General features: G+C 42.1%; 2 protein-coding genes across 2 annotated transcripts in view; both read right to left on the bottom strand.

Moving 5' to 3' along the window:
• The window catches only part of ankrd27 (ankyrin repeat domain 27 (VPS9 domain)), a 53,998-nt gene that overhangs the window by 9,924 nt on the left and 20,277 nt on the right, over positions 1 to 23,797 (bottom strand). Inside the window, exons 10-22 of the mRNA XM_033634783.2 lie at positions 21,133 to 21,211; positions 19,414 to 19,546; positions 19,213 to 19,305; positions 13,264 to 13,385; positions 11,671 to 11,753; positions 11,462 to 11,577; positions 11,101 to 11,193; positions 7,986 to 8,183; positions 3,260 to 3,319; positions 1,324 to 1,440; positions 1,162 to 1,206; positions 958 to 1,071; positions 634 to 828 (exon numbers count right to left, since the gene is read on the bottom strand). Of these exons, the coding sequence (XP_033490674.1) occupies positions 634 to 828; positions 958 to 1,071; positions 1,162 to 1,206; positions 1,324 to 1,440; positions 3,260 to 3,319; positions 7,986 to 8,183; positions 11,101 to 11,193; positions 11,462 to 11,577; positions 11,671 to 11,753; positions 13,264 to 13,385; positions 19,213 to 19,305; positions 19,414 to 19,546; positions 21,133 to 21,211 (1,448 nt within the window). The remainder of the gene's footprint in view (positions 1 to 633; positions 829 to 957; positions 1,072 to 1,161; positions 1,207 to 1,323; positions 1,441 to 3,259; positions 3,320 to 7,985; positions 8,184 to 11,100; positions 11,194 to 11,461; positions 11,578 to 11,670; positions 11,754 to 13,263; positions 13,386 to 19,212; positions 19,306 to 19,413; positions 19,547 to 21,132; positions 21,212 to 23,797) is intronic.
• On the bottom strand, positions 15,293 to 17,589 carry LOC117262100 (nuclear factor 7, brain-like). Its single transcript, XM_033634784.2, has one exon. The coding sequence runs from the start codon at positions 16,853 to 16,855 to the stop codon at positions 15,461 to 15,463; it is 1,395 nt and encodes a 464-aa protein (XP_033490675.2). The 5' UTR covers positions 16,856 to 17,589; the 3' UTR covers positions 15,293 to 15,460.

Below are 23,797 nucleotides of genomic sequence, written 5' to 3' on the forward strand. Positions count from 1 at the left end.
GCCAGTAGAAGCTGCAGGAGCACAGTATCCAGGTTTTAGAGTGGCCAGCTCAATCCCCGGACATGAGCCCCATTGAAAATCTGTGGTGGATTATCAAAAGGTCTGTTTCAAAGCATAAACCAAAGAATTTAGAAGAATTAAAAGCAGTAATTCAAGAAGAATGGGACAAGATTACCCCTCAACAGTGTGAAAGGCTCATGGGGAACATGCCAGCCAGGATTAGAGCTCTACTACGTGCCAATTGCAGGACTACTAAATATTAATTTGATGATGTGATGATTTATTTATTTTTTGTTCGGTTTTGAACACATTCTCTGTTATTTGTTGACTTTGATACCGACAATGTTGAGAACTGACATATTGAAACTGTCAAGAATTTAGTTTTGTTAGTTTTTCTTGTGAACAATAAACAAAAAAATATAATTTGTATTTGTTTGTATCTGTCTAATGCAGCCACACCTTTTGAAACACAAAAAAGATTTTTCCACAAATATTTCATGAGAATATTTGAGATTGTGTAAAATTTTAAGGGTGTCCGAAAACTTTTTTCCACCACTGTATTAGAAAATATTACCGCTCCTCATGACTATAACTTGCTCATGAACTATTTATATTTGTACACCTCGCCCCTACCTGGATGTGGCTGTTCTGGCTGGCCAGGTGAAGCGGTGTGGCGCTCTGGTTGGTGCGGGCGTTGACGCTGGCTCCGTGGCGGATCAGCAGGGCGGCCAGCGCAGAGTGTCCGTGCAGGGCGGCGACGTGGAGCGGCGTGAAACCGTCAGTGTTACAGCTGTTAACCCCGAGAGTTCCGGCCTGCATGACTGACAGCTGCAGGACACACAGAGGACACACACAAAGGACACACACAGAGGACACACACAGAGGACACACAGAGTGTCAGATTAATAAACTGTCTCCTGGGTGTCTCTGGTTTAGATTTGGTCTCTGTGACGTTACCTTCTGAGTGGGAGCGCAGGTTGGACACTGACACAGTGGGTGGCAGAGCAGGGCCTCAGACCGAAACTCTCCTTCGTCCTCTTCCTCATCCATCCACTCCAACAGGTAACGCACCTGAACACACACACACAGAACCAGCACTGATTAACGAGTCCACAGGATGTTAAGATGGAGAAAATGCGACTGTTTCAACTTTGTTCTCACCATCTCCACATCACCGTCTGCCACGGCACGCAGCAGCTTCTCCACCTGTCAATCACACAAACACACACACAGCGTCAGTCACCATGGAAACAGCCACAGCTAAATGTAATTCACTAAACTGCTTCTGCTTTTCTGTGCATCAGGTGTTTTGTGGTCTGTTACCTCTCTGTGTCGGACCCGCTCTCCCTCTGGTTTGGCCTCGGAGCCCAGAGAGGAGGTGCTGGAGATGGAGGAGCGACGGCTGCTGCAGTCTGAGGCCAGAGGGGAGCGACTGGGAGACTGAGGAAAAACAAATATGTATCAGTGCAGGTTTTATCCACTCAATCTGAACTCAAAACCAACTACAGGTGCAAAAATACATTTTCATATGCAAACACAATTTTTGCATAAATGCTAGATTAAAAAAAATTACAGTATTTTCAGTTCTGAGGAAACAGAGATCAGAATTAATCTAAGGTCTGTATTTTATGAGTGTTTTTCAGATTAGAAATCATTTAAAAATATTACTAAGCAACTTGTTTTTCATAAAAGGAAATGGTTTGTTTCAGTTTACATGCTGCTCTGCTGTATGTTTGCAATATTACATTCATACTACTGCAATAATTACATTTATACTTGTGCAATAAAAATGTATTTATTTTGCTTCTTATTTTAGAACCTGTGTTGTCAGCTGAAGGTGTTTTTGTGTCTTTATTTTGCACTGATCAGGAGTAGCGCTCCTAATTTTGTTGTTGTATTCTTGCACAATGACAATTTCCATTTCTATTCTATCTGATCCTGACATTCCACTTTTTTACTGTATTATATAACAAAAGTCACTTATTACAAACAGTGATGGAGGAAGTATTCAGATCCTTCGTACTCACACAAAACACTTGTACATCAAAACTTTTTCTAGGCAAACCTTTAACAAGCTTTGCCGCTAAAATACATGATAAAAAATGGGACCTTGGGATGAAGTAGTAGTTATAGTGGTAGAAAACTTTGTTATCCAAAGGGAGAAATTTCTTTTGCAGAAAGGAGTCAAGAATTTCTAGATTTAAAGGTTAACTTCAATATTTTTTCTTTACCTGGACCCTATTTTCCCATGTTTTGTGTCTCAGTGACTAAAAGAAACAACCGTTTTTGAATGTGGTCCAGTATTTAGTGCGAGGGCTGCAGCATGTTTGCACTGTCAATTTGCATCCACTAAAAGTGTTTGTTTTTGCCACTGACAGGCTCAGAAACAGCCCCAAAATCTCCATCGCCAAACCCACCAGACTCCATTTAAATAAACTAATTTTAGCATGTATAAAGCCAGAACATTTTCACATCTAACCGGATGAATTAAGAGTTTATTTTAACCAAACCAGAGTTGGTGATTGTTGGAACAGTAGAAAGACAAACCAAGCTGCTCTTAGTCAGTCTGAATGAAGTGTGTTTTATGATGATAAAATTAGCGTTTATTTAAATGGAGTCTGGTGGGTTTGGTGATAGTAGTAGTAGTCTTTATTTGTCCCTGTAGGGAAATTGGGTTGCAGCAGGTCACACATGGCATTTCAGAAATATATAAATAAATAACAATACATCAAACGGTGACCAAACATTCATCACACATAGAGCACAGTAGTCACATCTCATGTACACAGATATAGGAGGAGGAGAAATAGTTTTTAAGCTTCTGCTGGTGATTTTGTGGCTGTTTCCTGTGAGACAAAAAGGATCTTACTCTTTAACAAACAGGTCTCACTCTGTAGGGATCCTTTCATAATGTTATCAGACACTGAGAGTAACAATCTGAGCCTGTCAGTGGCAAAAACAAACACTGACAGTGCACAAATACCCCTGAGTGGTCACACTGCAGCCTGTTTCGTGGCTGCTGCCTGCAGCGCTCTCGCTGAACACTGGGCCAGTTTCAAAAATTGTTGTTCTCATTCACCAGTTCGACTCAAAAACATGGGAAAATAAAGTTTAAAAAGTATCAGTTATCCTTAAACAGTATTTCTAGCAGCTGCTGATCATTTTATGGTCACATGAATATCTGGTGGTCATCAGGTCTGGACCCTGTGACCTCTGACTCTTCAAGTTTACTTGAAACAAGAGAGCAGATCAGACTCACATCCACTCCGCTGCCGCTGCGCTGACGTCCGTTCTGATTCGACTGCAACAACTCCAGGATCTACAAGGAGGTAAAACACACACATCAATCAGCCACTTTATATTTTTAGGGTGATATTAAATTATTTCAGGTGATCTGAGGTCAGGTTCTCTGCAGGATGAAAGCTGAAGAAGATCAGACTGTGTTCCCACGACCCGGCCGTTCAAACAGTTTCAGTTCCTGGAAACAGCAGCAGCTGATCAGATTAACTACAGAGCTCCGAAACATGAAAACAATGTCAGGTTAGATGGAGTGAACAACGCTTTGATGTCTTTTTATCCTCTAATAATCTGCAGCAGCTTTTATTAAGTCTCTCTGTAGGTCAGTTCCCACATTTATCAAAAACTTAACTGCTCATGTAGTGATACAGTAAAGTACAAAGCCATATTAGGGCCACTGTGGGGAAAATAAAAACTATTAATATTGAGCTGCAGAAGGGCGTAATATTTTAAAAACTCTAAAAGTCATAACTTTACAAGAAAAAGCTACTATTCTCTAAATCTGTAGCCTGCACAAGTTACACCACTGGCACCTATCTTTTTACAGCAGCGAAAGTACAGAAAAATCAAACATATTACCAGAAACATCTGTTAATGACTTACAGAGCAGACGTTATGACATTTGAATGGTTTCTGTAGCTAAAGGTATTTAGAAGTAGTAAGTAATCAAAAAATGTATAAGTAGTAGAAGCAGTACTACTTCTACTACTAGTAATAGTAGAAGTAGTAATGATTTCTGGTCTCACTTAACACTGAGCTCAACAGCATCAGTTAATGGAGTTTCTCTAACTTTCAAGCTCAATCTGACAAATGTATAAGTCTGTTTGCTTCTGAAGAAACAGTGTTTGAAAAAGCACAAGTTTTACTCCACTTTGACCAAAAATGATGTATGTAGAGTAGAAATTGTGGGCGTGACAGCGAGTTGGAGAGAAATATTGAGGAAGCTCTCTGCACTCTGACAGTTGAGTCCTCCACTCTCACTCAGAAGATTCTGTCCAATACACACATATGTGAAAAACCTGAAAAGGGTGTTTTTAACCAAGCTTCAAACAAGTTTAAATATTCTAAAAAGTTAAATTGTGTTTTGAAAATTGAATCAAACCCACAATGTACACAACATGTGGGACATTTCAAAGTTTGAATGGAGTTTCTATGTGAAGGTATGAATGAGGAGATAGGAGTTGAACATGCTTGAAATAACTTTAATTTGTGGTAAATTTGAACATTCTGCCATCCATTTGAATGGGGAAAAAATTCCCCCCAAAAGTTGAGTATTTCATAAAGATAAGATGCAATGCATGGTTACATCTCTCAATCTATTTTGACCTAACTAATTAAACTTTTAGAGCTCCATTCCTCTTCAAACTTATGTTTGAAGAGTTAAACTTTGAGTGTTTCATGCACCAGTTTCAACATATAAAATTTGCATTCACAGATTGTCAGTTTTCACCAAGTCTCATCCATTGGCAGCAATGCTAAAGCAGTTTAAATAGGGCGCCCTGACTGAGATTTGCCAGTTGGTTGTGAAGACTAGGGCTGTAGTCAACCAAAGAAAATCTTGGTCGACTAAAGTCGCGCATAATCTTCAACTAATCGATTAATCGTGAGCAAAAAAAAATCTGCACGTTATTTTTACTTCTGCGGTGGTGTGTCTGTGTCACTCTGCAGTTACAACTCCAAAACACTAGTAGGCGGTGGAGGACTGTGTTAAGCGCTGTAAAGTTATGTTGAAATCAAACTTTATTTATTCACCTTATTTTCAAACACGGAAGTTAACAGTGATCAACTTACGTGTTTTTGTGCATGACTTCCGGTCAGCTGCTTTCCCTTACCGGAGCTAACGGTGCAAGCTATTTTTAGTTAGTCAATCAGTTAGTTAGTTAGTTAGTCTGTGTATTTTATATAGATAACTGTGCCCACCTTTCCGTTATCCGGTAATTTCCGGTAAAAATAATTCCCTCTAAACGCGAATAAATCGCACGTCAATCAAAAACTATGAACCAAAAAAGCACAATCTATCCCGAGTGAGACAAACTGCTTGATCCCCGTCTCCAGTGTACCAGCAGAGAACCTGCAGAACCGAATCAGCGAAAAAACACACCGGGCTACACAGCCTCTCTACCTGAGCAGCTGAAGCTGCGGCTCGCACCCTTGACACACACACACAGACACACAGACGGTGCTTCTGCATGCCAGCCACATGTGTGCGCAACTGTGAGAAATAAATATGTGAGGTGTACACTGCTTTTCTATCTTTTAAATTTTTTTTCTTTCTTTCTTTCTGACAGCGACATACACTCCTAACACAGGACGAGTTGTTTTTATTGACTGAGTTGATTATTAAGCCATAGTGATGCGCGGATTGGCTCTGATAGCACCCGAATCAGCATGTACGCATCAACCATCCAGCCGCACCCGCCTGCAGCTACACGGACATTTCCACTGCTCTGTGTAGGCTAAGTTACTGTAGCGACCCTGCAGTAAATGTTCGGTTATAATGTCAGTGTTCTGTGAGTGAGGGTGGGCAAGTTCAACTTTCTGTCAGCAACGCCCCCATTTTCACAGGTAACTTAGCCTGTCCCCCCGCCACAGGAAATAATGGATTAATCCTGGAGAGCTGTTGATGTAGCACTTTTTTCCTTATAAAACTAACACGGCGATTATTCGACCACTGAGAATTTGGTCGGACGAGAGCATATCGACCAAATAATCGACTGGTCGACCAGGAGACTACAGCCCTAGTGAAGACAGACTCCCCTCTATCCATCAGCTGATCGGGCTACTTGAGATCAGCTGATGGAGCTGGGATGTGAGCTGAGCTTCACCTAACGCTCTGCTCAATTAGTTGAAAGAGTGGAAATGGGTCCAGTTGGTATGAATATCATTGATAAGTTGAATAATACCAATGGAATATAGACAGTTAACTTCACAGAGATTGAGCCGAGGCTCACCTTCAATTCATATGCATTCCAGTTCAAAAACATAGGATGTCTAGCTTTGTGCAAATTGAGTCAAAACGGGATCAGGGCAGCAGGTTGTCTAGTTTTGTTTGTAAAATGTCTTCAGTCTTGTGTGTGTGTGTGTGTGTGTGTGTGTGAATATCAACCTGGACCTATGAGCTCACTGCTAACTGCTTTGTGACTCCTGGGACTGCTCATTTCAGTTTGTTACTGAGATGATGCAGGCATTCAGCAGGTGGCAGGCAGAGGAAGAGGCTAAAACCAATTTGGCCAGAGGTACACCCTCAGTGGCTGGCTCCTACAGGGAGACGCTGAGGGATGATCTGAAGAGGGTTTTTTTACCCCCAGTGGTGCTGTACAGTGCAGCAGGGGGAGACATTTGTCCTCTCTAAAGAACACACAGAGATTGTGGAAAGGGCTTATCATGATACTGAAGCCCTGATGCAGTCTGTCCAAAGGTGGGAGGTTGAGGAGGCTGAGGAATGCGCTCAGTCGGAGGTTGAAGGTGAGTGCTCAGCGGTTTGTCCCACCCAACAAAAGGTGAAGGCAGAGCTGAGAGTCTTTTTTGACCTCCAGCGAGAGTTTGCTGAGGATAGAGGAGAAACACATGCTATACCTGCACCTGTGTTATGTGTTATCATTGTATTTCTATTTATTTATTTATTGCTGCTATTTATTTATTTATTTATCATCAGTCGTTATGATTGTATTTGCATACACATGAAGCCTGCATTCAAGTGCTCCTGGGAGCGCTGTTTTGGAACAAGACCCAGGAATAAGATCTGCTCCAGTAGGACCAAGGCTGCTGAGACAGCAGACCTGACCTCTGATCCTCTGGAGTTTGTTGAGGATTTGGGACAGGACTTGGCTTCATCTGACTGCATGTCACAGGAGGCGGTTGAGGTTGAGGAGGCTGAGCAATGCTCTCAGTCGGAGGTTGAAGGTGAGTGCTCTGCAGTTTGTCCCACCCAAGAAAAGCTGAAGGCAGAGCTCAGAGACTTTTTTGACCTCCGGCGAGAGTTTGCTGAGTATAGAGGAGAGACACGTGTTACACCTGCACCTGTCAGTACACAGACGTCTGACAGAAAAAATGGTGGCAGACACATGAAGAAGCGCTCCTCTAAGCCCAGGAATAACATCGGCTCCAGTAGGACCAAGGCTGCTGTGACAGCAGACCTGACCTCTGATCCTCTGGAGTTTGTTGAGGATTTGCTGAAGCATCCACACCAAATAAAGCAGGAGAAAGAAGGAAACACTTCCGGTCAGAGAGAAGAGGACAATGTGAGAAAAGATCGATTTAACCTCAGGTCGCTGCACACCAACACGTGAGCCAGTTCATTTTCTAACTGGTCTCTTCTGTGTTAAGGTTTTTATGAGCTGTTAACAGAGACTGGTGGATTCCAAAGTTCATCATTTTGAGTGTTAAACCTGTAAAACTGCTTTAGAGTCAGAAAAAAATGCAGGAGTGCAGGAAAAAATTGGAAATAAATCCAGACAGAGGAGCTCGAACATGTGTAATTTTAACACACCTGAGTCAGCCTCAGCAAAGGAACCAGAATTGTTCAAAACGATATATTATACTGACTATTAAGATGAGCTTTCTGTTTCTAAGAGCTTAAACTGTATGGAGCTCCTGCAGAGTGAAAACCTGCCTGCTGCCTCCTTTTGAGGCTCAACACTGAACACTAATATTCTCAGAACATTTTATTCCCTGTGTGTGTTGCTGACCTTGGAGTTGAGAGCACACTGCAGCGGGGAGTCTTTGTTCTTGTTGAGGATGTCCGTGTTTGCTCCATTCTCCAGCAGCACCTGGATGATTCCCTCGTAGCCCCAGCGGGCCGCCATGTGCAGCGCTGTGTCGCCTTTATCGTTCTGCAGGTCCAGGCGGCAAGTTTGGACGTCGTAGTACACCAACGCCTTCACACACTGACACACAGCACACAGTGGGACCACCACCATTTATTATCAACCTTCATTATCCATTAACATGTCCATTACATTCTGCATTTCTTGATTAACTGCTTCATATATTAAAGTAAAAAATAAAAACGCTCCTGGTGTGGTATGACGCCATGCAGCAAACACAACACACCAGGAAACAGCTGCACCTGGTAAAATGTCCCTCCTGACTCCCTTTCAGTTAAGATGGCGGTGAAAATAGCAAAAATTGTTTTTGAGTTTTTCATCATGTCAACATGTAGTATGTGTGATTAGCTGCAGACAAACAGATACAAACAATGAACTGAAGGAATGATCCCCTCTTGGTTTATGCCTGGTGGAGATGATGATGTTAAAAAAAATAAATAAATAAAAAAAAGGGGGGGGGGGGGGGGGGGGGGGGTCGGGGGGCAGGAAACCCTCTCACTGAGAAATCTGCAACTGGCAAATATTTTATTTTTTGATGATGTCTATTTGAAGATTAAGGCCCTGTTTATACGACAACAATTTCAGCTGAAAACGGTGAACTTTAGTTGCGTTTTGGCCGATCGTTTACAGGACAGCAGCGTTTTGGTGGGTGCCTGAAAACGCAACGTTTTGAAAACGGGTTCCAGAAAGCAATTTTTTGGAAACGGCAGCATCTCCGTTGTCATGTAAACTTGCAATATGCAGTTCCTCTGAAAAAGGAGACTTTTTGCACATGCGCATTACGGTTCCAGTCACTAGCCATGCATGAGAAAGTCGACCCTCACAACAACAATGCAGAGCTCTGTTTGTGCTGCTCACCCTGTTGATTTGAAGTGAAGTGTAGATCTGTTACTGTAGCAACTCCACCTCGTCGTCCATCCAGACAAAGTAATCTGTGCATGCTTTCGCCATTGTGTCTTCTTTGTTTTGGTTTGTAATCACCGCGTTGTAGAGGAAGGCGCATGGCGTCATGCTGTGGTGTTGCTTTGCAAATTTACACTGCCACCCATTGGCCTGGCGTGCATACTACAGCGTTTCCAGTAGATTTTGCGGCTCCGTGTGAACGGGGATCGTTTCAATAACGTCGTCATATAAACGCAGAAGTTTTTTAAAACGCAAAGGACAGACTTCCATTTTTAGAGAAACCGTTGTCGTCTAAACAGGGCCTAATCCAATGCTTACAGACCTTACTGGGGAAGATAATAATTACAAAAAACAAAAAAAGAGTGAAAAGTGAAAGCCAAGCTCACATTGATCTCTCAAGACAGATTCTGCAATTTACATTGTAGAGGAAGTAAAAAAAAAAAAAAAACACCTTTTTTTTTTTTTTTTTTTCTTTAAACCGATGGATTTCCAGATTGATCTCATATTAACTCTTGTTTTGGAACAAGCTTTGGCCGCTGGGCATTTTGTGTTTTTTTCCTGCATTGTGTCTGCAGTTTTCATAGCTTCCTCTTGGATGACGGCTGCTTACAGTCCAGCATCTGGTGGTCGCTTCCCGCTTCTAATGGGTCATACTCTAAGTAATGACTGAGAGGGTTTACTTCTGCTTGAGTCTATACATTTTTAAGAAAATATATCTTAATTATTATTTAAGAGTACATCTTAAACGGGACATTAGCAAAAAGGGTTTGGAACCTCTGAACTAAATAATTAATAATAACTAGTCCATACCCATTGAGTGCACAGTTGCCCACGTACAGTTTCACATAGTGTGTGTTTGGGATACAGGTCATAGGAAATTGCAGATTAAGAAGAGCAATGTATTCAGACAGAGTTTTTGTGAATTTGATAGTACCATTGCTTTATTGAAAGTACGGTAGTACCAATGCCAATAGTGGGATAGTTAGTGGGCTAAAACTGTACATTAGTAGTTGAGGTAGCACGTTGAAAGGCAGATAGTTAAAGTGTTTATATGTTGTATTGACCTAAAAGTGGGGCGCACTGGTAGTTCACATGGGAAAGGTGCGGCTAGCCCTTGTTGCAGCAGCATACCATGCCATGACTTAGTCATAATTAGAAAAAAAGCAACAACATTGGTCCACAGGGGGAGCCACAGCAATCGGTCACATTTTAGCCATTTTTAAGCATTTCTCTGTTGTTATAGCGCCACCCAGTTGCCAATTAGAGTTAAATTTCTCCAGTCACCTTGAGGCGTCCTGTTCTACATATCTACCAAGTTCAGTAAAAATCCATATGGCGGTTAGGCCTAGATAAGAAATGAGCTCTCTAGCGCCCCCATTTTGTTTGATGGGGTCAATAATGGAGGGGTCCCCTCAGATTATGTGTGGTCATATGCCTACAAAGTTGCGTGGTGATGGGTGAAACCCTTGAGATGTTATACACCTTTATGTGATGAGCCACGCCCTCCACAATATTCATTGCCTTATAAAAGCTCAGTTTTAGTAAGTTTTCCAACTTTTGCCAAGAGGGAACTTTAGATATTGGTCCCTAGATTATGTTCACCCAGTTTCATGCAGATCGCTCAAACTTCCTAGGAAGAGATCCATTTGAAGTGTTTTTCAAGAAATTCAAAATGGCGGAAAATCTATATAAGCGGAAGTTATGGGTTCTTGAGGCAAATGTGTTCCTCATGAGGAGAGGCATCTCTGTGCAAAGTTTCATGTCTCTACGACATACGGGGCATGAGATATGCCCATTCAAAGTTTGCAATTTCAGTGGGTTGCTATAGCGCCCCCCTTTGGCCAATTGATGTAATATTGCTTCATTGGCATCCTCCCATGACCCTCTACCACTGTGCCAAATTTCACATGGATTGACCAAGTCAGTGAGGAGAAAAACATGGAACAGACACACACACACACACACACACACACACACACACACACAGAGTTTTCGTCATAAAATAGTAAGATAAAACAGGATCTGGGCTGAAAATTGTTTAACATCGAGTTAAAAATTTGATTGTTTGACTCACATCCTCGTGTCCATACATGCAGGCGAGGTGAAGTGGCGTGTTTCCATTGTTGTCCTGAGCGTCCGTGTTGGCCTTGTAGTGCAGCAGCAGCAGCTGGAGGACAGAGACGACATTAATGATTAAGTTTAATGTATTCTGTTTGTATTACATGGTATCGTTGCCTTTGTTTTCTGTTAATCTTAATTAATCTGCAAATATCTTTATTTATCTTTCTTAAGATCTCTTTGTTTTGTAATTTAGTAACTGTATTGTAATTCATGGATTTCAGCTGCATCAAGTCATTCTCTTAATGTAAATGAAGTGCTGTATCATGGATCACACACACAGTCAGATACTGTATTGCAAGAGTGTGTGTTTTCACCGTGACTCCCTGGTACCCCCGCTGGCAGGCCAGGTGCAGCGGTGTGAGGACGTGGTAGTCTGTGGCGTTGACCGGCGCTCCTTTCGACACCAGCAGGTCGATCAGCTGGGCTTGACCTGCCGCACACACAAACACACGCACGTAAATTATGGTTAAAATTATCTTGAAATAATCTGATGTTTTGTGTTTGTGCATTAACAGCTGCTCACCGCAGATGGCAGCGACGTGCAGCGGAGTATAACCTCTGTCGTCTCTAGAGAATGGTGTCACGATGGATGGGTCGTTCAACCGCCTACAACAGGAAGTAAGCAACCAAGGTTAGGTCACAGCAGCGGTGGAAGAAGTGCTCAGAACTTTCACTTAAGAAAAATGCCACAGTGTGGAAATACTCTGTCACAAGGAAAATTCTTGCATTCACCATTTTACTTAAAAGTCCAGTGTGTATAATTCAGGGGGATATATGGGCAGAAATGGAATATAATAATAATAAGTATGTTTTCTTTACCATATAATCACCTGAAAATAAGAATCATTGTGATTTCGTTACCTTAAAATCAGCCGTTTATATCTACACAGTGAGTGGGTCCTCGTCTACGGAGACAGCCATGTTGAACTACCATATATTAATCTGTTTCACTTTAGATCACTTTAATGTTGCAGCTGGTAAATGTGGAGCTCATTTTTCACGTTTTATCTTTATCCATAATATTATATCACTTTAATATTAATCTGAAACTGCAAAGTCATTAAGTAAATGTAGTGCAGTCAAAAGCACAGTGTTTCCCGCTGAGATGTAGTGGAGTAGAAGTATAACGGAGGAGAAAACGGAAATGCTCGAGTAAGGTACAAGTACCTTTAAATTGTACGTAAGTACAGTACTTGAATAAACATACTTAGATACTTTCTATCACTGCCTTAAGGCCCGAACATACTCGAGCGTAACGGACTCCGCGGAGGTCCGCGCGGACTCAAAGCGGACGTCCGCAAGCCCTGTGCGAGCAAAGCCCAGATTTTACGACCGCGCGGACTCCGCTCTGTGCACCAGTGACTGCTCGGCATGTATTTTTCACATCGCAGGGATTTTTCACGGACATTTTTACAAGAAACTACAACGCAGTGCGCTCGACTATGAAAGCCCGAATGACTGCGGACATTCCTCGCGAAGTCCGCTCCGCTAATAGTACGCCCGAGTATGTTCGGGCCTTTACAGTAGTAATTAATGGTTGGAAAGTTTAATTCGAGAGCATTGCTCAGCCAAGGGGGCAGAAAACTGATCTCAGCTACAGGAATGAGTGGTTGAGGGAATTTATTAAAGATTTAGAAAAAATTTAAATGATCTTAAAATGCTGTAAAATCACACCTATCTCACAGTTTCCTCGACGTCATGTCAAGTATTATCTGTAAATCTGACTCATGTCCCCTCTGGGCCACTGTAGATGTCTCTGAACATTTTACAGCCACGAGAAGTTCAGCACAAACTGCTCTGAATTTCACAAATTAAAAGCTGTGTACTATGTGTATGTGTGTGTGTGTGTGTGTATTGGTTTGAGTGGGAAGTGAAAGCGCAAAACAGCTTTTTGTTCCTGATTCGATGAGCTCTGGTGCAACATAAAAAAGGAAAAAAGGGGAAATGAACTCGAGTAGACGAGAAAAGAAAACTAGAGGGACTTTCTGGGCAAAAACATGACGTCTTTGTGTCATTTCCAGTAAAAAATGATTCTTAAAGTGGCTTCATTGATGTTTATCTTTCCTGTGTGTGTGTGTGTGTGTGTGTGTGTGTGCATGTGTGTGTGTGTGCTGACCCAGACAGCTGGAGGTCACAAAGGTCACAGGAGCAGAGGGGATGACACATCCTGACGTCCTCGTTGATCTCTCCTTCACTCAGCAGACGTTCCACCTCCCCTTCGTTTCCATTTGCGATGTGCTACAACACATACACACACACACACACACACACATATACACACATCATGGGAGAAATTAATACAATATTCTTATATTCATTCATTTATTCTTATCTATTGTGAATTGAAACCCTTGAATCAACTGCAGGACCACAGAATGTTGAACTAAGAAACGTCGAGGCTCCCCAGAACACCAAATGTCACTGGACCTCATTGAATAATAAGTGCATAGAAATGTTCTTACTCTGCGCATAAAATAAGAGCACACGCAAAATTGCCATCTAATTTATGGCACATGAGCCATTTTGTTCTTACCACTGTGCCTATGTTGGTGAATTTGAATAATTATAAACTGACAGGCGCTTGTCTGCTATCTGCAATCAGCATACTGCCATGCCGCCATTTCTCTAGATAAGGAAATACGTTGGATGAAGTACCTGGAAGCCAAACTTGAGTAAAAGTACAGATATCTTACCCGAAAATGACTTCAGTAGAAGTTAAAGTCACCAATTAGAATATTATACTTTGAAGTATCTGATATTTACTGTACTTAAGTATCAAAAGCAATTTTACGATAAGTATTGAAAGTAGAAATACAAGTAAATGCTGGTTATTAAAAAGCAAGTGGTCATTTAAAGACGTCTTGAAGAATGCCTGGTCTCCAAACCAAGTTAAAAACAATGTACTGGAATGTCTCCCAATTTAATAACGTAAACCTTTGTTAAACATCCCTTTTTCACGATGTAAAGTAGTTTAAGAAAACTTAATAGGGTACACACTGTTTGAAAAGAGTAATGAGGAAAGAAGGTCTTAAGTTGCTGTTTAAACTGCTGTAAACCCCCAATAGTCTTTCTATCTCAGGGTCTTCCCTGGGGTTTTCGAGACCAAGGTGGCAAAGGCCTGTGGCAGGGGGCGTCTTGACAGATGTACTTTTAGATACGGTCCCCACATGCTTGAGCTTTACACTGCTGACTTGTATAATCAGAACAGACATGTCTGTGATTTTCAGTCTTGATTATATTTACCCTTTACAGCAGGCACATCCTGACAGCTGAGAACATTACTGTCAGGTATTGTCCCCCCTCTATTAAATATGAAAGGAGGCTGAAAATCACAGGACATGTCTGTTCTGATGATACAAGTCAGCGGTCCTGAAATGTGTGTTTCTCTTTTATAATACACATTCTACATCCGTCTTTCCACATATGGGCTTCCTTCGCCCGAGGGGGAACCAAGATCTGACACAACACTGGAGGGAGAAGCAGGTCCATGGAGCTGTGTGCCAGATGAAAAAACAAGTGCGTCGCACCGAATGCGCCCCGCCACAGCGTTGCTTTGGGTTGTGAGCGTGCATGACGTGCATCTACATTGAAAGTAATGGGTTTGTGCGCACAAAAGACGCTACATCTGGGAGCCTCCCGTGCGCACACACACACTTTAACCAAGGTGGCGGCCAAAATCAGTATATACTGTGATATATTCTTTTCTTGTTTGGTAATTGGTTGTCTGCTTGCAATTAACCCTTCAAAAAATATAGCAAGCGGAGTCAGAGGATTATGAATTTTTTTCTTTTTAACATGAACACCACAAAATGGACATTACACTTGTAGAAAAACCAAACCTTCAGATTTCATTTTATAGTAACAAGGGAACAAAAATGCTTCACCTACATTAACTGTGTGAGTTTTGCATGAAGTTACGAACTTACAACACTGAGAATGTTTCTACAAGCAAAATATCTCCACTAATTAAATTAATGCTGTACTTAATTGCGGTCAAAATGGCAAAGCAAGCGACTCATGCACCTTTTTGGAAATTAATACATCCGCTTTTTTCTGGATTAAAACTATTAATTGTTACCAGTAAAACTATTGACACAGTAAATGTCCTGCATGCCTGTTTCATCACATCAAATAAAAAGTTGTTTTTTCTTTTTTTAATCGCAAACGTTTTCTTAGTTGTTTTTACAATGTAGAGGTCATCCTCTCCACCATGACAGCCAACATCAGGACAACAAAGTCACATGTTCTTCAAAGTCTCAGAGAAGAAAAGCCAGTGTGACTTGAAAGCATGAACTGATTGATGTTCCTCATAGTCATTTATGTAGTTCTACAGTCACAAAGACCTTCACGGGTAAAATCTTCACTTTATCCATAGTGTTAATGTATGGAAACAGTCTCTCAGTGAAAGTGTGTGTGAAGGTGTGTATGTGTGTGTTAGTATCAGGATCAAAGAACGAGAGCATTCCTCTGTCCCGGTCCAAAATCACTCTGATCCTCTGGAGCTTCTTCTGCACACTGAGACCAGTGGGTGGATCTGATGGGGAGAGAGCTGAGTATTCACCATAACTGAGACATACTGTCCATAATCCAGACTGTATGGGTCCCTTCCTCTGGACAGACTCCGCTGACACACCCAGTGACCAACGTTTACTGTCTCCAACTTCGACATCCCAGCTGTGAGTCCCTGAGTTAAAGCCCTTGGAGCTCAGGACAGACCAGTAGTAACCATCAAACCTCTCTGGATTATCAGGAAGCTGCTGTTTCTCCTCACCCAGTGTCACACTGGTCAGATCTTCAGACAGGATGAGTCTTGTACCAGCAGTGTTTGGGTCCAGAATCACAGGAGTGTAGGAGACCACGTTCCTCATCTTGTTCCAGATATTGAAGGTCAGGTTGCCCAGGTGTTTGGCCTCGTCTATCAGAGCTCCTGAGGGCAGCTGTGGATCATCCAGCAGGGGGCGCTGCTGGACTCTGTCCACTGCAGCCTTGTAGTTGAGCAGGAATGAGACGTCTTCAGCTCTCAGCTCGTCCTCTGTGGCTCTGACTGTGTCTGAAAGAGCTGCTATCTCTCTGCTCAGAGCCTCCATCTTCTCCTTCATCATCTGATTCTTCTGCTCCTCTTCCTCCCTCAGTGCAGCCATCCTGGCCTCCTCTTCCTCCTCTAGAAACTGGTGAAGCTTCTTAAACTGCTCCTTAATCTGCCTCTCTGTGCGTCGGGCCTGGACCTGAATGTGTTCTGCTGTTTGATCAAACTTCACTTTAACCTGTTCAAAATCCTTTAACTTCTTCTTTAAGGGCTCCAGAGTTTCCTGAAGTTCCTTCCTGTGTTGTCGTGCAGCTTCATCGATGGGTTTGAATCTGTGGTTGGTGTGTTTATCTGAATCTCTGCAGACGACACACACCGGCTGCTGATGGTTCAGACAGAAGAGTTTGAGTTTCTCAGAGTGCAGACTGCAGAGAGCCTCTGAAGCTCTCTGATCTCTCTCCTGTAAGAAACTCTCACAAAGGTTCTGTAAAGCAAAGTTAGGAGGTAGTTTTTCCTGTGAATGTCTTCTTTTACAAACTGGACACTCCCGTGTTTGTTTCTCTCTCCACCAGCTCTGCAGACAGTCTTTACAGAAGCTGTGGCTACATGACAGGATGACAGGATCTTTAAAGATGTCCTGACAGACAGAACAGCAGAAATCTTCCTCTAATCTTGAAGCCATTTAGTCTGTGAGTGAAGCTGACACACAGCAGGCAGACAGCTCAGCCACTCCCTGTTCCCTGAAAGTTACTTTCACTTTGAGTCTTTGTTTTCTTGTAAAACTCTGGTTCAGTGTGTGCAGTCAGCAGCTGGTTGAAGTGGTCATATTCCAGTATTCCCAGTATTCCCTCCTGTAGCTGACCTCTCTCAGAGGAAGTGGTTGTTTTGGTCTGAAGGTAAATCCTATCGTCCGTCCTTCAGTGTGTGTGTGTGTGTGTGTGTGTGTGTGTGTGTGTGTGTGTGTACTGACTCAGTGAGGCGTAAAAACATCCAGTTTACTGGGTTTTTTTCCGGGTGAGTCAGCAAATGGGCAGAGCTTTGTCGGGTCAAATTCCAAACTGGTTCATAATTTGTGAAAATGATCATTTCTGTAAATCAATAGAAAAAACACTAGTGTGTTTGTGTGATTGCATGTGTGTAGACTTATACAGAACTGTTGGAAAGTTATGAATCAGCTGTTATATTGATGTTTTTCTTCTTTCCTTCAATAGTAACTACTGCAACAGAGATATAAACAGCATCATTCAGACACCAGATACATTATTGACATCTGAAATAGTTTTGGGCTCAAAAGAGGAAGAATTTTAAGTTCTCAAATTCAGCCAGTGCAAACTGCTGGGTGTCACAGCGCCCAGGCGGTATCACAGAAACACAAATAACAAATGATTAATACATGTATAATGTTTAGGGCTGCCCCCTAATAGTCGACTAAACGTTAGTCAACCAGAAAGGTCATTAGTCGGCAAGATTTCTTTGGTCGCTTAGTCACAGAAAAAAAAAGTAAAACTCTATCAGGAGCTGTGCCTTGTCAAAAAAAAAGAAAACCTATATGACTGGACCATGTGTGACTTTAATTTGAAAGGACAGACACAGGAAGTGTCCACGCTCAGCAGTCAGACAGGAGTCAGGTTAATTTCCAGGGCTGGTACCTGCGGTTATTCCACAGGCTAGTTAATAACATGTCGGGCAGGAAATCCAAAGTGTGGGATCATTTTGAGAAGGTGAAGGACGAACCCAAGGTGATATGTAAACTCATCTTCATTGGTCGACTACAAACACGACGGATCATCTGAAACATGGAAGTAGCTACATGCCCATTAGCCCACAGCGTCATTAACAGGCGGCTCGCTCAGTGTGTGACGTGCACTTGTAGATAAAATATAGGCCTATATTAATGAAGGTTCATTAGTACGGTTTGTATTTCTCTGTAATGTAGCACAGTGTTAACAATGTTACTGATACTATTCTTTCTCACACCTTCAACTCAAACCATTGTGTTGCCCCGCCCACAATATATAATTTAATAATCAAATGTACATTGTAAACATGCGGGTGAGTAGTCGACTGATGGCCCGAAGTGATGACGATTGGTCGACTAGGAAAATTCTTTGTCAGGGAGCAGCTCTAAAGGTGCAGACACACCAAACCGGCATCAAAGAACTAGCGGCAACGAAAGCCAACTGATGCGTCGTCTACATCGCCTCATGTCGCCCTGTGTCAGTTGCATTTGAACGCACTACCCGGACTACATCCGATGGCCAAGTTGCACGTACGTTCTGCGTGAGAGAGAGCGTAGTGAGAGAGTGGTACATCCTGTCAGCTGAGGGGTTTCTTATCTGTGCAGCCGAGCACCGCAGCACCTCCACAGACTATTACATCCAGACGGTCCCGGTGTTTCCTCCGCAGGCTCCACTTCACTCAGCTGCCCAATAAACCCGCTGCTTCTTCCCACTTTAACCTGAATTACAAACCAGGGCTCGGTGCTCCGGTTGGATCCAAATAGAGAGCTGGGGCTAGCTCAGAGACTAGCGGAGGCTAACTGGCTGTGCTTGCTGTGGTGAGCTCTATTTGATCCACAGTGCCACAGCTGAGTGGTAGTCGATTCTGGGGCAGCTGTGGGCCATACTCGGCACAGACAATACCCGCGGTGAGGTTAACTCTTGAGAAAAAACTTTCGGTTTATCAGTGTCTGTTGGCAAGTCTGTGCCTGTTGGGAATTATAGGCTCTGATTGTTAATGACGTCAGAAGGCCTATAAGGTGACACAAGGAGAAATACTGTGTGATTTCAATTAATAGGATCTCAAATCAGCAACACTTTTAAATGAAATGTCCTTTCATATTGAATTTCCTTGTCTATTTTATGTCTATTTCCATGTAAAGCGCTCAGTGCTTATAATGCCCTTACTGTAAAGCACTTTCTGCATTTCTCGTATGAGTGGTGCTGTATAAATAAAGTTTATTATAATCACTGAACCACATTAATGCAGCTGCACTCTAAATATTGAGTCAGTCTGTTTTAATTTGTTTCCTGAGCTCACCTCAAACAGACAGTGGATGGGCGTGGCAGCGCTCTGAAACAGCAGACTCATCCTCTCCTTGAACAACGCCTTGTCATTCAGCTCACCCGAGCCCTGAGCGGACACAAACAAGAATACACGGACAAGCTTCATTAACATCAAACGCTGCTGGGAAACAAAACAGGGATAACTGGAATAAAAGTCCTGTTGTGTGTGACTCACAGAGTGTGAGTCCTGCAGCTTCCCCAGGTTGATGTATTCCACTGCAGCCTCGAAAGTGCTCAGACAGTAGCTGAGTTCATCTTTGCTGGAGTGGCTGAAGCAGAAGTTCCGGATGTAGCTCAGGTTGGCCATCCTGAGGACAAAATGACACGATTACCACCTTCACAGCTGGAAAACATTTCCTGCAGCAGTTGTCACTGTTTATCAGATCAATGGCTCAAAGGACCACACACAGATATTGAAGAGGTAACACTGAGGTTCTGCAGACCAGGAACCATGAGATTTGGTTTATTATGTTTTACCTTGTGCAGTATCTTCACCAGGTCATTGCTCTATAGTGATGTGAAGTCACACCGAGGCTACAGAGCAACAGCTAGGTGTTGTATGTGAATGTGTTGAAATCAAAGACTGCACACATTATCACCTCAATACTCCAATTTTTCTACCAAAAATAGAGCCATTAGAGCAATTTAATAAATGCTATAATCACACACAAGTGACTCGTGCAGGAAGATGTTCCAAAATCAAGCAGGTCAGATCTATTGAAGGAAGCTATGGCAGATGTAAGACGTTTCTGTCGAGCATTTTTGCCCCGTTTTTGCACATTATTTATCAGTCATGTCTTTATGCTGATGCTGAAGGCAAAAATACATAAATCAATTTCATCTAAAGGTGTTTCTGAACCTGGAATTTTTTCAAACAAGCTGCTGAGGGGAATCACTGCACAACAAGTGATGTTACATGATTAAAAAAACAAGTCAGCTCTGTGAGGCTGTAGTGCTTATTGTGAAGAAAATTAGACAGATGAAAATCGAATGAAGTACTGGGCAATTTCAAGTGTTGACTTGATGGTGGCACTGGATGAAAAGACAGAGGATCACCAACGTCATTACAACTCAGCCGAGGGGAACATCAGTGTCTGAGTCAGACGAGATATTTCATTCTGAACCACAATGTGTCACTCTGCTAGATTACAAAGTTAGGCAATCATTGGAGTAAGCAGGTTTCATTTTCAGGGGAACATGACTGCCTGTACAAAATTTAATGGCAATTCATGCAAAGGTTGTTGAGATTTTTTAGTCTGAACCAAAGTACTGAACACATCACTGCTGAAGTACAGGAGATCCGTCTTGGTCTCAAAGCCAGTCTCAAGACCACTTTTTAAAGTACTTGTATTTGACTTGACCTCATTCTTACCTAATCTCCACTCAGTCTCATACAAAGAGGACTCTGGATTTAATTTCAAGACCTGCCAAGACCACAACTTTGCAGATATCACTAAAAAACCTGAGTAAAAAAGGAGCGTTGAATAAAGATGGTTGAGTTTATTTCAACTTCTTAAGTCTGATTTACGGTTGGGCACTTGACACAACCATGTGGCTCACATTTCATTTGTGGTTTTCAGTGAAATATCTCAACGACTGTTGGATGGGTTGTGATGACATGCAGTAACTGTAGCGTCATCATCAGGTCAACGAATGTGTCCTGGTTTAGAGCTAAGATGTGTTAGCATTTAGCTCAAACTACCACTCTGCCTTTGTTAAGCTGCTCTCATGTCTGCTTAGTTTTCACTTTCTGTGTCGTCCTCTTTCAGTTCCCTCCACACGACTGATGACAGATTGACACCACTGGACGTTTACTCCAGGAATCAGCTTCTTTGTTTCCTGAACACAACCCACAAGGTCAGAGGTCACAGTGAGTCCCCCCCTCCCTGCTCACCAGTTGGGAATTTCCGTCTTCACCAGCAGATAGAGGATGACGGAGAGCAGGTCATCTGCACACACAGCCTCGATACTGACTGCAGAGACACACACACACTCAGTTAAGTGAAACACTGACAGCACACAAACAAAGACATGAAGTCCTGACGCTGCCCTACACTCTCCCTCTGTCCAAACTAAATGATTAAATTGGGCACTTGACAAACATTAATAAGGAGCGGATCGTACCACTCTGCAGGCTGACAGCGGCAGCTGTTGTGGGCCAATAAGCTTAGATTTCTAAAGCAAACTGTACAAACTCATGAGAGGCTGACAGGGCAGGTATTGTCCTGCGTGCTGATCTGATTACAGACAGTGAGAGGAGATCACGGAGAGTTCAGTGTGCCAGTACAGTGAGGTGACCGGCTGAATTACTAACCTTAAATATGGCTTTTCATTTGGAGTAAACATCATTTTTATCCTTTGTGTTTATTTTATATATTTACTGATTTTTAGCATTTTATTGTCGTTACAAATTCTGGTCATGCAAAATGTTATGTCTTTATTGTATTTATGTGAAGCACTTTGGGGGCAGGGTTGTATTAAAAGGTGCTATATAAATAAATACAGTTGAGTTTGTATACAAGTCACATTTTTGTCTCTGATGTGCCCTTCATCACACACATACTTCACATATACATAAATCACATCATACATAAATGTGTGACAAGAACAGAAGATAGAAATAGAGAAAAAGAGAAGCAGGCAAGTTTCACTTTCACACTTCTGAACTTGCATGTGATTTTGTTTGCAGCTGAATTTAAAACGATTAGATTTACAGAAACATAAATTCACAAGCTGATGTTCTGGGTCTCTGATGTATCAGATGATGACTCTCCGGTTTGGTGTCGAATGGAGCAGTATTCGAGTAATCCTGTTTCACTTCGCTCTTTAATATGTTCCCCACTACCCTTAAGCAAACGCTATTGGACGAACGACCCAATCGTTTCTGGCTGTCTGAAGATATGGTCTCAGTTTAGGATTCATGTTTTGTATTCTAGCAAACATCAATTTTGCTGCATCTCTTACAGATTCATCTTTTCAATTGTGGCATAGGAGAGGGATTGAGTGTGTGAAGGACCTTTTTAAGGAAGGGCATTTCATTTCTTTTGAACAGCTAAAGAATTTTAAGGAAAGGATTTTAATATCCTCCAGTCAGATTTCTTTAGGTATGTACAGGTACGGAGTTATGCTAAAACACACTTCTCTCAAACTACCCCTCAGAGTACATGGATAGATGAATGTTTGAGTATGGATCCAGCTGACAGAGGTCTGGTGTCTGTATTACATGATAATATCCAGAGGGTTGCATCCATATCACTTAACCATTTAGCGAGGCAATGGGAGGAAGAACTACCATATCAGATATAAACTGGCAGGCAGCAGTTACATTGGTACACTCCTCATCAATATGTATTAGGCATGGGTTGCTGCAGTTTAAGGTTCTGCACAGGTTACATCTATCAAACTCTACCCTGGTTTAGACCCGACTTGCATTAGATGCAGGCAGGACCCAGCTAGCCTCAGTCACATCATGCTTTGGTTGTGCCCTAAACTGACTCTGTTTTGGACAGGTATATATTTAATACATTTTCATATATAAGGTTATCGGTCCCAACCCACTGAATGCATTATTTGGGGTAGTCCCTCAGGAGACATCGATAACAAAGCACTAGGCTGGGGCTATAGCATTCTCCACCCCACTTGCTAGACGTCTGAAACTCCTTAGTTGGAAGAAGGTTACACCTCCGTCTCATAGGCATTGGGTGGAGGTGGTGATTTCACATCTTATACTTGAGCAGCTTAAACACACCGTCCGGGGGACTACCCATAAATATTATAAAGTCTGGCAACCATTTCTATCCTATTTCGAGGAAGAATTCTATTCCCTCAATATTGTGTAGCCTAATTGTGGGGGTGTAGCAGCCAAAATAATATATATTTGCTTTTACTTACTTATAATGAACTTTAAGTTTATGTTATGGATAAGTTTAAATAATAGAAATTATGCTTATGTTACATCATCATGTTGGGGCTTATGGGTGTGGCTTTTTGTTTTTTTAGTGGGTTGTGTGGTGGCGGGAGTCGGACAAAGGAAAGCGTTCCTATAGTAAGCGGATATATTTTTTGTTGACCGTCACCGTTTCCCATTTGTTTTAGCCACACAAGTACTTATTGTTTGTTGTTTTATTTTTGCATTATAATAATTGATTGCTGCTTTTTTTTTATCCTTTTGTTACAATAAACCTGGATCACTTTCAAGACAAATTCAGCGTCCTTTTCTTTTTAATTTTCTCTGGAGTGACGCGTCAGCAAGCGGCCTCAGCGGCCTTTTTTTGTTCCTACAGGGGGGTTAAACATAGGACGCTCTCTCCTGACAGGGACAGGCTCTTTTTGGATGTTCAAAGGACTCTTTAACACTTCCATCATACATGCAGACAGCTCCTTCAATGGGCATGGTGCTAGCCAAAAAACTCATTTTAAAAGACTGGAAGACACAATGCCTCAGAAAGTGGCTGTGTGAAATTGTTTTGGTTATTCACATGGAGAAACTGCGATTTAATCATCCAGAATGTGAGTATAATGGGAAGAATCTTCGGCTCCTCTTTTGAAATATCTGGACT

Source organism: Epinephelus lanceolatus, chromosome 5 (genome assembly GCF_041903045.1).
Source record: "Epinephelus lanceolatus isolate andai-2023 chromosome 5, ASM4190304v1, whole genome shotgun sequence".
Taxonomy (NCBI): domain Eukaryota; kingdom Metazoa; phylum Chordata; class Actinopteri; order Perciformes; family Serranidae; genus Epinephelus; species Epinephelus lanceolatus.